General features: G+C 34.7%; 1 protein-coding gene across 1 annotated transcript in view; it reads right to left on the minus strand.

Annotated features, from left to right (window-relative positions):
- The window catches only part of polrmt (polymerase (RNA) mitochondrial (DNA directed)), a 74,709-nt gene extending 63,203 nt beyond the window's left edge, over positions 1-11,506 (minus strand). The window contains exons 1-4 of the mRNA XM_073844126.1: positions 11,328-11,506; positions 10,826-10,924; positions 8,643-9,424; positions 5,839-5,972 (exon numbers count right to left, since the gene is read on the minus strand). Of these exons, the coding sequence (XP_073700227.1) occupies positions 5,839-5,972; positions 8,643-9,424; positions 10,826-10,924; positions 11,328-11,475 (1,163 nt within the window). The 5' untranslated portion in view covers positions 11,476-11,506. The remainder of the gene's footprint in view (positions 1-5,838; positions 5,973-8,642; positions 9,425-10,825; positions 10,925-11,327) is intronic.
- Positions 11,507-15,744: the final 4,238 nt, after the last annotated feature.

Below are 15,744 nucleotides of genomic sequence, written 5' to 3' on the forward strand. Positions count from 1 at the left end.
AAAACTGAATTTTGGAAGTTCAAACTCGTGGACACCATAGAAGTCCACTATATGGAGAGAAATCCTGAAATGTTTTTCTCAAAACCACTGAACGACTTTACGACTGAAGAGAGAAAAACATGAACATCTTGGAAGACAAGGGGGTGAGTAAATGGAACTGCTCAACATTAACCGACACCTTAGAAAGTCTATCAACCAATCAGAATCATGAATTCAACAGTGCTGTGGTACTAGTTGTAAACTAGTGGTTTAAGCACATTTATTCTGTAAGGGTCTGCAACCGGCCAAGATAATTTACATTGCTGGGAGGCTGCAAGACAGACTGGGTTATTCCTAGGCCTCTGAGAATGCAACCATGGTTTCCAAAGCAACAGGCATCTTTAGGAGTAAAATGCACCGACAATGAGTAATCAGTGCCCTCTAGTGGGCGCACAAGGAGCAGATGAAGTGGGAGAGGGCGACCTGAGGCCTTGAGAAAGACGTTCCTTTACCCTTTCCATCTTGTGCGTGACAGAGGAACAATCACATCATTACCTCCTGAGGGTTGCATTCAATACTCTAGTAAATGTTAAACCCTGAGCTGATGCAAATGCAATTAGGAGAGGCGGAAAACTCTATATCAGGGTAATCCCGAGGCATTCTTTCAAAGGCTGATCCTCTTGTCTGAGACAAAGGAAGATGATAAATATAGAGGTTGCTGAGAGTTGACTCTGCTTGGGCTTGCTGTGGAGCGTCAAAAGTAAACGGTTGCGTTTCATTTGGCAAACCAATGTTTATGCAACACAGTAAGCCTGTGTGGCTAAGCAGAACTACGTGTAGTAGGCCTTACAGTAGGCAGAATATTTAATTTTATTTTGGATTGCACAAAAATATCAGCACCAATTAATCGTCTGATATATATATATATATAAGACTCTTCTGCTCACCAAGCCTGCATTTATTATATTTAACATAGCTGCATTTATAATACAGCAAAAGCAATAATATTGTGAAGTATTTTCCTATTTAAAATAACAAATCAAATCAGAATATTAGAATGATTTAAGGATTATGTGACTGAAGTAATGAGGCTAAAAATTCATCTTTGAAATCACATGAATAATTTACATTTTAAAATTACATTGGGGAGCAAAAGAGACTTCTTTAAAAAACATTAAAATCTTACTGTTCAAAAACTTTTGACTGGTTATGTATATATAGATAATGAAAAGGAATTTGCTTTTCATTCTGTAAATTGATGTTCTTACAGGATTTTTGATATATTATTATTGTATTTATTAATATCCTGAAATGTTTAATTGTTATATCTATCTTTATTTATTTTAAAATCAGTTACACCATTTTAACATCGCCATTTTTCAGCTGAATATTTACAAACCAAATCGAAACTCAAGTGGTGTGAATTCAGATTCAAATGCTCTCAGTGTGAATGGTCACATTAGGTTTGTGATTTGGGCAAAACACTAGGTGTGTAATATTTTGTGTCCATACAAAGTCAATTACTTCTTCCTACAGTGAACTGTGACATTCACTATAAAGTGAATTTTGAACCTGAATTAAAGGGATAGTTCACACAAAAATTAAAATTCCGTCAGTAATCACTAACCTATCTGTCGTTCCAAACCCGTAAAACCTCCGTTCATCTTCAGAACACAATTTAAAATATTTTTGGCTAAAATCTGAGAGGTTTTTCCAGATTTAATGAAACACAAGAGCTTATTTTCAGAACAAAACAGTTGAATCACTAATGTCACATGACTATTTTAACAACGTTCTTACTACCTTTCTGGGCCTTGAACGTGGTAGCTGTGTTGCAATCTATGCAGAGTCACAAAGCTCTTGGACTGAAAATCAAAAATATCTTAATTTGTGTTCTGAAGATGAAGGTCTTACCGGTTTGGAAAGACATAAGGGTGAGTAATTAATGACAGAATTTTCATTCAACTAACCCTTTATAAAATCCTCTCGCATTTAACTTTTTATACAGGTCAACATGTCAAAATTTTCAGGTTATCAATCTATTCTTTCCACACTGTTAGCTCTTGGCATCATGTTGACGCTTACATCACCGGATACCGACTACACCGTTATTACAATCAAAACGACAATGGGAATGGCTGGTCCTAAAGATCGTGACTTGAAACCAAATGTGTAAAGAGGACGGCAAGCTTGGATTGCAACGAAAGATGCAACAACCGTGCCACATGAGAGCTGAAAGACAAATTGAAACTGTGGCAAGGAGAACAAAGAGAGACAGATGGGTAAAAAATAGGCTCCTCTGGGGTTTGTAGAAAGAAGATTTCCACTGCACAACAGTGTGTGTTTGCCATCAGCTTACAGTGATCGATCACCCAGCCAGCTGCCACAAGCCACCCCTGCAACTGTCCCTCTGTGCTGTCATTGGGCAGAACCATATTTGCCTCAGCAGTCACCTTTAGCACAATCAAATGCAGAGACTTTGTAGGCCTATTAGGCTTCAAAGATGTACAGAAGCCTAATACAATCAATAAAATCAATTAAAACGGTTACGGTGTGGTAACAAACAAGCTGCTAAAGACAGAGCACAAAGGGCACAACTGTCCAGTAGGTTTAAAATCAATGTCAGTCTGATTATTTTAAGATGTTCAGCAGATGCTTCCAGAGAGTTTACACAAATCAAAATATACACTACTTTACAAAAAATTCTTTTTTTTTTTTTTTTGAACCGTGTGGTCTAGAAGCTAAATTTATTTTCCTATGATTCATTAGTTCATGCAGAGTCAAATGCATACTTAACTTTGCATAACAAATGCATAACTTAAATTTCTACAGGCCAAGATATTTTGCAATTTGGAATTTTGCAAAGAATTACATAATTTTTCAAAGACACCCCTAGGCGGTTTGTCTGATTTTGACAAAAATTGGCTCAGATCACCTTCAGACAATGCTGGCAAAAAGTTATCAAAAGCTTTTTGATATACTAAACCATTTTTGTAAAATGCGGAAATTTGACGGAATTTGCCCAAAATGGACGTAAGGCTATATCTTCCCAACACTTCCCAACGGATTTGGACCAAACTTGGTACGTGTTATACCAAGCATGACCTCAGGGCATACGAGTAGTTTCAGCACATCAACACCTACTCGTCAAAAGATATACAAATTTGACATTTTTGTATATATATTTTCTGAACAGTTTGAACAAAAAACATAAAAAATAAGCTTGGACCATTTAAAATTTTGCAGTAAAATGCTGTGTTTATCAAATGCTTTAATGTGTTGTTATGCATCTTATGAATCTTATAGAATCGCTTGTGAGAAAGTTATGAAATCTGGCACACAGATAGAGAACAGTCTCAATATTAACCATAGAAAATTGAGTCTCTAACAAAATTTACACTCATATTTCTGCTAACTTTTGAATTTTGAGAAAAATCTAGACGTCCTAAACGGTTTGTCCGATTTTGACCAAAGTTGGCTCTGATTATCTTCAGACAGTGCTGAATCTCACATTAGTATATCAAAAACTTTTTGATATACCAAGCCATTTTTGTAAAACGCATTAACGAATTTGATTAAATTTGTGCTAAAACAGGCTGCATCTTCCCAACGCTTTAGCAGATTTACATCAAACTTAGTATGTGTTATACCAAGCATGACCTGAGGGCACTTAAGTAGTTTCAGCACAGTGCCAACTACTTGTCCAAAGATGAACAAATTGACATTTTGTATATATTTTTGACCAAAAATCATGAGAGTGATCTTGTTAGATTTGGAGTAGCATACCAAATCAGACAATACAAAAATTTCCTACGTCAGCCATTTTGAGCATGGACCATTTAGAATTTTGTAGTAAAAGCTGTATTTTTCAAATTCTTTAATGTGTAGTTATGAATCTTATAGAATCGCTTGCGAGACAGTTATGAAATCTGGCACACAGATAGAGAACAGTCTCAATATTAACCATAGCAAATGTGGAGTCTCTAACTTAAACTGTCTAGCGCCACCAATAGGCCAAATCTGCACTCATATTTCTGCTAACAACTTTTGAAATGAGGAAAGTCTACTTTTTCAAAGTTGTCGTAGACAGTTTGTCCACCTTTGACCAAAATTGGCTCAGATCATCTTCATATAATGCTGGCAAAAAGTCATCAAAAGCTTTCTGATATACTAAACAATTTTTGTAAAACGCGTTAACAAATTCTTTATTGTGGTGTTACGAATCTTATAGAATCGCTTGCGAGACAGTTATGAAATCTGGCACACAGATAGAGAACAGTCTCAATATTAACCATAGCAAATGTGGAGTCTCTAACTTAAACTGTCTAGCGACACCAATAGGATACATTTGCACTCATATTTCTGCTAATAACTTTTGAACTTTGAAAAAAAAAAATCTACTTTTTCAAAGATGTCCTAGACGGTTTGTCCGATTTTGATCAAAATTGGCTCAGATCATCTTCAGACAATGCTTGCAAAAAGTTACCAAAAGCTTTTTGATATACCAAACCGTTTTTGTAAAACGCATTAACGAATTTGACGTAATTTGTGCTAAAATGGGCTGTTTCTTCACAACGCTTTAGCAAATTCAGACCAAACTTGGTACATGTTATACTAAGCATGACCTGAAGGCACATGAGTAGTTTCAGCACAGTGCCACCTACTTGTCAAAAGATATAAAAAATACAGTTTGACCAAAAATCGTAAGAGTGGTTTGTTAGTAGCATGCTGAATCAAACAATACCACATTTTTTCTGGACTACTATTATTAGAATTACTATTATTAATGTTGAAAACAGTTGTTCTGCTTAATATTTTATGTAAAACAATCTTTTCAGTATTCTATGTTGAATAGAAAGTTAAAAAAAAAATTTGAAATAGAAATCTTTGTAACATTAAATATCCTCACTTTAGACCCATATAATGCATCTTTGGTCAATAAATGTATTATTTCAAAAAGAACAATAGATAGATAAAACTTTGTAATATATATTTGAACATATATTAAATATACATATGCATATGTTTCATTAAGTAATTAAAAACACATGACAATTTAATATATATGATGATGTGAAAGTGTTCCAAGAAAAAGAAAAAAATGTTTTTTTTTTATCTGGCCTCATTCTGTCAAGGAGCTTCTCGTATAAATGCAAGTGAGGAGGTGTTCATCTGCTAAATTCTTCTACCCCGAGATGAGCAGCACACAAAACAAATAGATGACCAGAGAGAAAATGGCGGTCCACTGAGTTAATGCTCTGTAGATGAATGACCACAATTTGAATTTCTATTTTTGGACACGGTCAAGGCAGGCTGAGAATAATCCTATAGTGCTATGGATGAATGGATTGGCTCATGGATGATACATTCATAAAAAAAGCATAAATATGAGAGCTATTACGAATTTGCATGTTTATCAGTTTAATTTGGATTCTTATAAGGAATCTAATGAGAATGCAGGAGTCTGTGTTACACATGAATTATTGCACACTGCAACACTGACATCTACAGACACAGTCAGGACTCAGGAACTGTCAATCCATTAAACAATGTGAAACTCATTGTTATTGAATATTTTAACACTAAAACTTAATGATTATGTCTTATTTTATAAGCCTTTCCGGGTCATATTTCACCTTAAAATAAAATATAAATATATACTTATATTACTTTTTATCGTGAAGCAAAACATGACCATATCATGTCTTTGTGAGATTCATGATAATGATAACAGTCATACGACAAAACCTCGTCCAGACCAAAATGCATTACAAACTAGTCATGCACCCTCTGTTGGATTAACTCATACATAGTCGTGATTTAAATACATTGCACTACATAAATGAAGTAAATGGTTACCTTTTAATAATATCTGGTTGACATTCAGGCATGCGTCCCATGCACTCCAGAGCAGCACTGTAAGACGTGACATTGGGTTTCAGACCTGCTTCTTCGATCAGAATGAACAAGCGACGAATGTGATTGATGAAGCCCTGAAAAGCACAGTTTGAAATGGTGTTAAATGGAGTGTTACAGAACAATATTAAAAAAATTATAGAAAGGAAAATTATAAAAACGGACAAATACATAGACAAGAACAAGCAAAAGACTGAAAAAGTATTTTTTAAATGGAATATTATAAAACACGTAAGACTAAAGGGAAAGGAACCAGCAAAATACTGAAACATCCTGTAAAACAATACAATTTTAATCTGGAAAAAATTATAATAAGACTAAAAAGGTAAAATAAAAAGAACTAAGAAAAAAATACTAAAAATACTGACAAATTGTTTAAAAAAAGAGAGAACAGGACATGCTAAATATTTAAATTTTACACACAAATACATCAAAGTAATGATGCTAAAAATGTTGCTTTGATCACAGAAATAAATTAAATTTTAAAATCTAATCAAATATAAACAATTATTTTAAGTAGGAAAAATATTTTAAAATTGTACTACTTTTGTTGTACTTTGGATCAAATAAATGCAGGCTTGGTGAGCAGAAGAGATTTCTTTAAAAAAAAAAACATTTAAAAAAATCTTTGATGACTGGTAGTATATATATATATATATATTTGCACTAGATATTTATATTTGTAGTATTTCTGTATGGAAGCCTGTTTCCGTCACTGAATAAAACATTTTAAAAAGTTATTCTGACTTTTTTTCTCAGAATTGTATAATACAAAATTCCAATTCTGACTTTTTTTTCTCAGAATTGTGAAATATAAACTCAATTGCATGTTACAAAGTAAGAACTGCAAGATATAAACTCCCAATTCTGAGAAATAAAGTCGCAATTATGTGATATAAACTCCCAATTGCAGGTTATAAAGTCAGAATTCTGAGATATAAACTCACAATTGTGAAAAATTAAGTCAGAATTCTGAGATATAAACTCACAATTCTGTGAACATATCAGTCTTTTTTTTTCCCACCTCATAACTGGACATTATAACTCGCAATTGCAAGTTTATATGTCGGAATTCTGAGATACAAAGTCGCAATTGGGAGAAAGTAAGTCAGAATTGCAAGTATATATCTAGCAATTCTGACTTCATTTCTGGCAGTTGTGAGTTTATATCCCGCAATTCTGAGAAAAAGAAGTCAGAATTGCGATATGTAAACTTGCAATTGCAAGAAATGAAGTCAGAATTGCGAGATAAAAAGTCGTCATTACCTTTTTTCTTTTTTGGTACTTTGGATCAAATAAATGCAGGCTTGGTGAGCAGAAGGGATTTCTTATCTTACTGTTCAAAAACTTTTGACTGGTAGTGTACATATATTTACACTAGATATTTATATTTGTAGTATTTCTGTATGGAAGCCCGTTTCCGCCACTGAATAAAAAAGTTATTGCGACTTGTTATCTTACAATTCTGAGAAATAAAGTCAAAATTGCATGATATAAACTCCTAATTCTGAGAAATAAAGTTGCAGTTGCGTGATATAAAACCCCAATTGCAAGTTTTAAGGTCAGAATTCTGAGATATAAACTTGCAATTGTGAGAAATTAAGTCAGAATTGTAAGATATAAACTCGCAATTCTGTGAAGACATCAGTCTTTTTTCCTCCTCAGAACTGGACTGTATAACTCGCAATTGCAAGTTTATATCGAAAAAATTCTGACTTTATAACGAGATACAAACTCACAACCGCGAGAAAGTAAGTCCGAATTGTGAGATGCGAAGTCGCAATTTCGAGAAAAAAAGTCAGTTTTGCAATTCTGACTTCATTTGTGGCAATTGTGAATTGATATCCCGCAATTCTGACGTTATAATGCTGACTTCATGTGCTATCGTAATTATGGTAAATACCAAAATCCGATATCGAAATTGCATATGAACACCCACTCACAATGTAATTTCCACTGGAAAGCTCGAAATTTATGATACCTGAGCTGCCGAGATGGGATAAACTTTGACCTTTCAACATGGCGGACAGCAACGAAACTATACTGAATGATAAGCATTGCATGATGTTAAAAGTTCTCTGCTGTTTAGTTGGTTAGTTTGTAGCCCCCATAATGCCTAGGCATAAAGGATTTTAATAACGTCGCTATTTAAACGTAGTGTTGTCTTTAAAAATACCATTAAGAGAAGATGCTAGCTTATCGTGGCTCGCCTCCAGTAGGGTGCTGTGCGGTACAGTGTTCTGAAGGAGGCAATTTTCTCATGTTATTTTATTTGGTCTGTTTTACCAAAGTAGCCATGTTTCTCTTCACTACGACAACAAAAGCACCTGAACACGACACACTGGTAATTTCCACTTCACAAGTGGAAAGCATCATCTTACCCATATCACATGAAGGCAGCATAACTCGCAATTGTGCGTTTATATTTCACAGTTCTGAGATAAATTTCAAAATTGCAAGATGTAAACTTGTGAATTCAATTGTGAAAAAAAAATCTGAATTGTGAGATAAAAAGTCGCAATGACCTGTTTAATTTTTTATTCAGTGGTGGAAACAGGCTATGTTTTTTTTTTTATCAAAAATGCGTAAGAAGAGAGATGTAAATGGTCCAATTTTTGGCCCACATCCTCATTATGATGTTGTATGCACTGACGTATAATGTATCTGATTTAATTTGTTTTTCGTCTAATATTTTGTTTGATCAGAAATGTTGATATAATGTAAAAAGAAAGATGCTTCATACATACTCTTTTTGCCCACATCCTCATTACGATGTTGTAGGCACTGATAGACAAGTGGATTCGTTTGGATAACTGACGGTGATGAAAAATCAGGAAGTTCTGAGCTCGCGCTAGATCATCATTGAAAACACACGCCTCCAAGTAACAACGAATTCTGAGCTGAGCATCTCCATAGCGGTTTCCTTCCTTATCCTCCAGAAGCTTTTCAGAAGCACTCAAGCTCTGCTGGTCAATTGCGTTGTCTACATCAAGACTTCCCTCCTCAATAAATTCAGAAACTTTACTGCTGGAGATCTTTTGCACTCCTAGAAACCTGACGACTAAACTTTCTTTGACGCTCGAAACCTTATTTTTAGGCTTTTTTTGCACAGCACAGCCTTTGGAGTCTTCTGCTTTAGTTTTTGTCTTTGTTCTTGTGCCTGTCACGATGGTCTTTGTAGATGTTCCAGGAAGCATCAAACTCCCTTTGTTGCTTTTACCCGAACCTGGCTTGCCGTGCATTCTATGTGAAGTTTGTTTTTGGGTATTAATCCCCTTTTCACGTTCAAGTTTAAGTTTCTCCATCCAGCGACTTGAGTGAGTTTTGAAAGGCGTGACACCTTCAGTTACACCTTTTTTGGCAGATGGCCCACTTTTAAGCGTTTCTGCTTTTTCTCCCGGCAAGTTCTTTTGACTATTCCTGGGTGACGTTTTCTTTATTTTCTGCTGCATTTTGATGATTTGCACCTTTGAATGTTTGACGTCTACAATGGCGTCAGATTGCAGCTGTTGGATTCTGGCCTCCAGAACTGTGAAAAAAAAAATAGTGAGAAAACTGTATTGCACAACGATTAGTATTATTATTACACATCTATAAAAAGTAGTTTCCATTAATGAATATTTTATTAAATTATTTTAAGTTAACTTTTTTTTGCCTGGTAATATATTTAAAGTTGGATATACAAGTATTCAGCTTTACCCACATACATACAGTACACTCATGTAAAGCAATATAGGCATTAAAGATAAAAAAAAAGGATTTTCAAGTATCAAAACAAAAACAACATTTACATTAGAATGTGTCCTGTTTGTTTTTTTCTGAGCAAAAAAATGACTATCATACATTTTACCACGATTTACAAAAAGATATCATTCAGTTTAACAATAGTTTACATACAAATAAATCTTGTCGAGCACAGTTTGAATAAGAATCATGGGATGACATAAAAAATTATTTTAAGGGCCATTGCACACTGAGTACGAAATAAATCGAGTTTACACACGAATTTGCCATAAAAAAATCATAAAAAAGTAATTAAAAATTCGGATCAGGTTTGATTTTCTGCATTTTCGCATTCGTAACAAGCATTTTGATGGTCAATGTAAAAAAAAAAAAACGAAAAAACGCATACGAAATTTCGGACTCAGCGTGCAATGACCTTAAATCTTACCATAGTCCACATTTTTACCAAACAACTACGTTTAATCTATTTATTAACAGTAAGTTTTTAATCATTTAAAATATAATAAAATATTGTATGAATAACTTATTGTTTTATAGATTTTAATAAGGGAAGGTCAGAATAAACATGCCATTTCATTTTTACATACTGCATCTATATCTGTTTCGCTGAATGACACTGAAACATTGTTTCACCAATATTTTGATATTTTATTTAAAAATATATATATATATTAAACTTCAAACTACACACTATACTTACATTTAATATGCTTTTATGTATAAAATCTTGTCTTTGACTCTATACAGCAATTCTTGGCTACGTTATTATTAGTATCATTGCAAAATATAAGCTATATTATCACATAGCTCTCTATATAAAGATGGATATATACAGTAAGTATACAACTTACATGTAAACTCTCAAATATATATTTAATACAGCAAATCTAAATTGCTGGGATGTTTATATTATTATAAAATATAAACTATACTATTCTCCAGGTCTAATCGACTAAATGTGACTATAAAGACGTTAAGATATTATAAACTTTAACACTGAGGATTTTCTGTAAAACTGCTTAGAAGTAGTCTATATTGTGAAAAGCGCTACATAAAATCAGCTCAGCTTGAAATTAAAATATAAAAATCATACAGTCAATTTGCTCTGAAAAAAAAAGCTATAAAATTTTGTTGTTCTTATACACTCAGTAATAAACATTCTAATCATAAGTGAAAAATACCATACCATCCAACAACTGAGACTGCTCCCAGAATCTTTTCTTTCCATCTTCCTTCTTAGGGATGGCTGAATATTGTCTTTGGTAAATTGTAGCCCATGCTTTGTCTGAGAAATGACAGATAAAACGGTGAACTATAAAGTTTACAAACTCTACTGTTTGTATTTGCTGCTGAGAAACTAAATGAGACATAACATATAATACAACAAAGAATCCATACAGACATAATAAATCTTGGTTAGATGCACATCAAAGAAAGACCGAAAGTGTGCGTCGAGAAACAAAAATCAAGTCGTTTGAACTATGTCAGACTGTTAACGTTACACGTCAAAGCTTCCTTGACATTGAGACATTAAAGATCCTCGATGTAAACAACATTTTTTGCAGTTAACACTTAAAACATACATAATATAAAACAAACAACAGTAACATATAAAGACAGACTTCATGTGACTTGAAGGGCACGACAGGTGACAGCATGACCATTAAACTGTTTATCGTTAACGTTACCTTCACCTTGTGTATGTCTTCCTCCGTTACTTTGTATTCTGAGACAGAGGCGGCAATAATCGCCATTCAGAAATCTCTGAGCACTCCTGTCAACCGCAAAACTCCGAGTTAAACCCGCTGAATAGGCACACAGCCTTAAAAGTGCCATGTTGTTATGATAGTTTTGAAACACCGCGTTATCCCATGCAGAAGGCCGCCATTTTGTTTAGACCTGACTAGTTCATAGACGATATGATGAGTTCAGACATCAAAGAGCGACGAGGAGATCGACCAAATTTCATTTTGAGGTAGGATGAAACACCTGTTAGTACTGTACATCTCATGTAAGTTGTATTCAATGGATATGTATTCACTTATTTCATATCAGCTTTATGAAAATGTTCATAACACAAGGGGGAAATATTATAAGGGTTCTCTAATATTATAGTCACCTAAAAATTTGTTTTAGGGTATCAAACCTTGCTGTCCTACGCTTAAATTCACTGTTTTTTTTTTTATTTTACTGAACATAATTATGTTTAGTATTATTATTTTTTGTTTTATCTAAATAGCATTTTTCAATTGGAGAAGGCTCAGTTTGACAACTTTTGTTTAAAACATTTACAAGATAAAAAAAAATGAGAGACTAATTTAATGTAGCCTAGGTTTTAAGATATTAAACGATATATTTGATATCAAATGATATCTGATTTTTTTTTTATTTTAAAAACGCCTGTATTGTTTAGGAACTGTACAGTAGATGGCGAACTTTGCCAAGTTATATCAAGCGATCCAGCACAAGATCACAAAGAGCGCGCCTCAGTATTTGCCGCGCAAAGCAAGTGTACATAAATGTGTCCTTCACTTTTTCTGTACATTATGCGCTGTCTTTCTCTTCTATGACAGCTGCAACTTGATATTTGTAGGTAAATATTTTCTGTGTGGTTGAGTCATTTAGCCCTAGGTAATATTTTATATTGGGCTAATATTTTAATAAACTGAATAGTATTTAGTATATAGATGTGTGTTGCCATTTGAACAGTCAAGTCCTTTTGTAAGATGTTTGGCTGACTGAATCTGTCACTAATTTAACCATTGCATCAAAATGTGAAATTATAAATGAAAATTGATGATGAGAGAGTAACAAATAAAGTTGGGATCACTAAGATTTTTAAAAGAATTTAATGCTTTTATTCAGCAAAAATGCATTAAATTGATCAAAACCCAGGCAGCACATGTACATCTGCAAGATGTCTCTTAAAGATCCCTCGATCTGGCAAGCATCTGCTGTGTACAAACATCTGACAGACCTCTGTAAGATGTCAGTTTTACATACATTCTAAAACATCTTAAAGACATCTAATAAACGTCTATTTGACATCTGATAGGAAACATCCTATAGACATATTGCAGATCAGCAAACACTAAAAAATACGACACCAAAAAATGACACTCAAGACTGGAGAAATTGCTGCTGAAAATTCAGCTTTGCCATCACAGGAATAAACTACATTTTAAAATATATTCTAATATAGAAAATGCATGTTCAATTATAATAATATTCCACAACATTACTGTTTTACTGTATTTTTGATCAAATAACTGCATTAAATAATCTTACTGACCACAAAGTCAGTAGTGAACAGTATTGTGTGTTATTTAGAGAGAAAAAAACTACAAAATCATCATCTCAATTCTAAAGTCCCTAAAACACATTTATATCGACAGTTCGATGGCAGTCATTGAAGCAAGTTGTGCATATCTAGTAGGTGGAGATCAGACGTTGTTTGTCGCTACGGTTCACAGGGTCACCTTTCTGACAGGCCCATTTGATGTTTCAAGCTCTGGTGTGACAGTCATTACTGGGTGACTGGCTGTCAACAAAAGAAGAGAAGAGAGCCATTCAAGACCCTAATAACTCCAGCCAGGACAAGGCTGGCATTCTCTGGAACACTGATATTCAGACTTCTTCATACACCTACATGAAGGACGTGTTTCTTTGTTTTTGGAAGTTAAAGAGCTTTTAAAATGTTCACTTGATTAGCCAATGCTTCATGCAAGTATGAGTTGAGGTTTTGGAAAAAGGGCTGTGAAAAATTCTGGAAAGAGAAAAATCCCCGCTCTGATTTTACTCCTTTTTAGTCTTCTAAACATACCAACGCTTGGTGTAATTTACAACCACATTGAGAGGGTTAGCATACCCTTATGCAAGACATTTGGGAAAATCTCTCCACACCTGTCAATACTAATAATACAGAGTCAAAATAATATCCTCATGGCACTTGAAGGCACATTTGCTTGAGTTTCCACAATTAGTACCAACATCTCTCTTTGATTATCTCTAACGATGAAGGTCCACCAATCATATCCGCAATCTTTTTTCTTTAAAAAGTAACAGTCCATGTTATCGCTTGTAGATCTCTGTCAACTATCCCGAGAGTACGAAGACTCTCAGGAGCTGTTGATCAGATAGACTACTCACTTATCACTGATTTCGGCTACAATGGACAATGGTCACGAAGCAGGAAATGCAAATAGGCTTGTTGTAGATTGATCTTCAGTTGTGGCGGCAGTGGACAGATACCGAATTAGAAACGGATGTTTATGCAGGCGACCGCACAGTGTGGCACTCTGGTTATCTCGGCCACCTGCGTCGGAGGAATCTAGGAGGAAGTCTATGGTTGACATGAGAGTACATTGCGTAACTGCCGTGTGGTGGTGTGATTTGCCACAATATTATTTCAAAATAATTAAATAATTTGGGAGTGTACTGAATAACTAGTCCATAGAATATGTGTTACAATGGAGAACTGGTGAAGCATAGACTGAGTTTGTTGGTGGTGGAGGTAGGTGATGGAGGGGGACTGGAAGAGACTCCTTATGTTAGCAAGAGAGAGAAAACAATTAATAATGGGAGCTATTAGGGGGAGCTCGTCGGCGCAAAGAGGGAGGTCGGGTTTCAGGCCCTTTTGGAAGACTTTGATGGTACAAAACAGGCCTCATTACTGAGATATTATCTCCATTCATACACTTCCAGAGTTGATGGGAGCCCTGCTGGGAAAGATTAGGTTCCTTTCACCAGTGAACATCCCACATGGCCGGACAGATTTTCTCAGCTCAGGGCGCAACCGGCATAGCATGGCATCATGGGAGCTAAGCAGATGTCTATTGACGGCCAACGATGTGTGGAATTAGAGATAGTTACCTTTTCTGTGAGTTCATGTCAATCAAGATTAAGTTTCATATGTTTTTCCACTGTTTGTTTGTTTTCCAGTACATTAAGTACAGAATCTGTAAAATGTCTAACATAAAAAAAAATTAAGAAATAAAAATAGTTTAAAATGTCATTTATTCATGTGATGGCAAAGCTGATTTTTCAGCAGTCAAATACTCCAATCTTCAGTGTCATGTGATCCTTCAGAAATCATTTTAATATTCATCGCCAGCCATGTTGAAGATTTCTTGAAAAGCTTAGATCATGGCAGTTGTTCTGCTGTGTCCTAAAGCATCCACATATTAGTTTGAGCCAGTTTATCATCACATCTGACATTTCTTATGGGGACACTGGGACAGAACTTTGTTCTTGAGCTTCTAAGTACAACATCTTACATCTCCCCTAAAAGAATCTAATTACCATCAATTTCCAAGGAAGCGGGGGATGATGTAATGGACTTCCGGGGTCATTGAGTGTGCTAAAGGGGCACAAGATTGCTCATGCCGTGTCTGCATGGAAGGGTACATCTGTAAATTAGACAAAAAGCAAGTCAAAAAGGGAAGAACAAAGCAGAAGATAAAGTGAAGTGTACGATTTTTAGCCACAAAATCTTGGCTATGTTATTGACATTGGCCTCCCTTTTGAAAAAAAAAAACAGCATATTCTGGTAAGTTATGATTTTTAAGCATGGAAGCTGGTTTAAGCTGGTCCTTTGTTGTTCATGAGCTGGTTTAACCTGGTCCTGAGCAGAAGCTAGTTGCTTAGGACCAGGACATGACCATCTTTAACTAGCTTATGACCAACTAAGAACCAGCCTTAACCGACTACCATGTTTCAAAATATACCTAACTTACCTAAGTTTCTATCCATGATATTTAGCATACCTTTCCTAAATAAGCTATGATTTTAGGTATTCATGTCTGTAAAATTAACAGAGCAAGATGAGCTCAACGTTCAGTTAGGGGTTTCAACGTTCAGTTAATGCACACAAAAAGTATTCTCGTAGCTTCATAAATTTACGTTTGAACCACTGATGTTACAGGACTATTTTAACTATGTCTTTACAACGTTTCTGGACCTTGAATATGGAAGGACACTTGCTGTCTATGGAGGGTCAGAGAGCTCTCAAAATTTCATCAAAAATATCTTAATTTGTGTTCCGAAGAAGAACAAAGGTTTGGTTTCGACATGAGGGTGAGTAATTAATGACAGAATTTTCATTTT

Source organism: Garra rufa, chromosome 7, assembly GCF_049309525.1.
Source record: "Garra rufa chromosome 7, GarRuf1.0, whole genome shotgun sequence".
In the NCBI taxonomy this organism is placed as follows: Eukaryota; Metazoa; Chordata; class Actinopteri; order Cypriniformes; family Cyprinidae; genus Garra; species Garra rufa.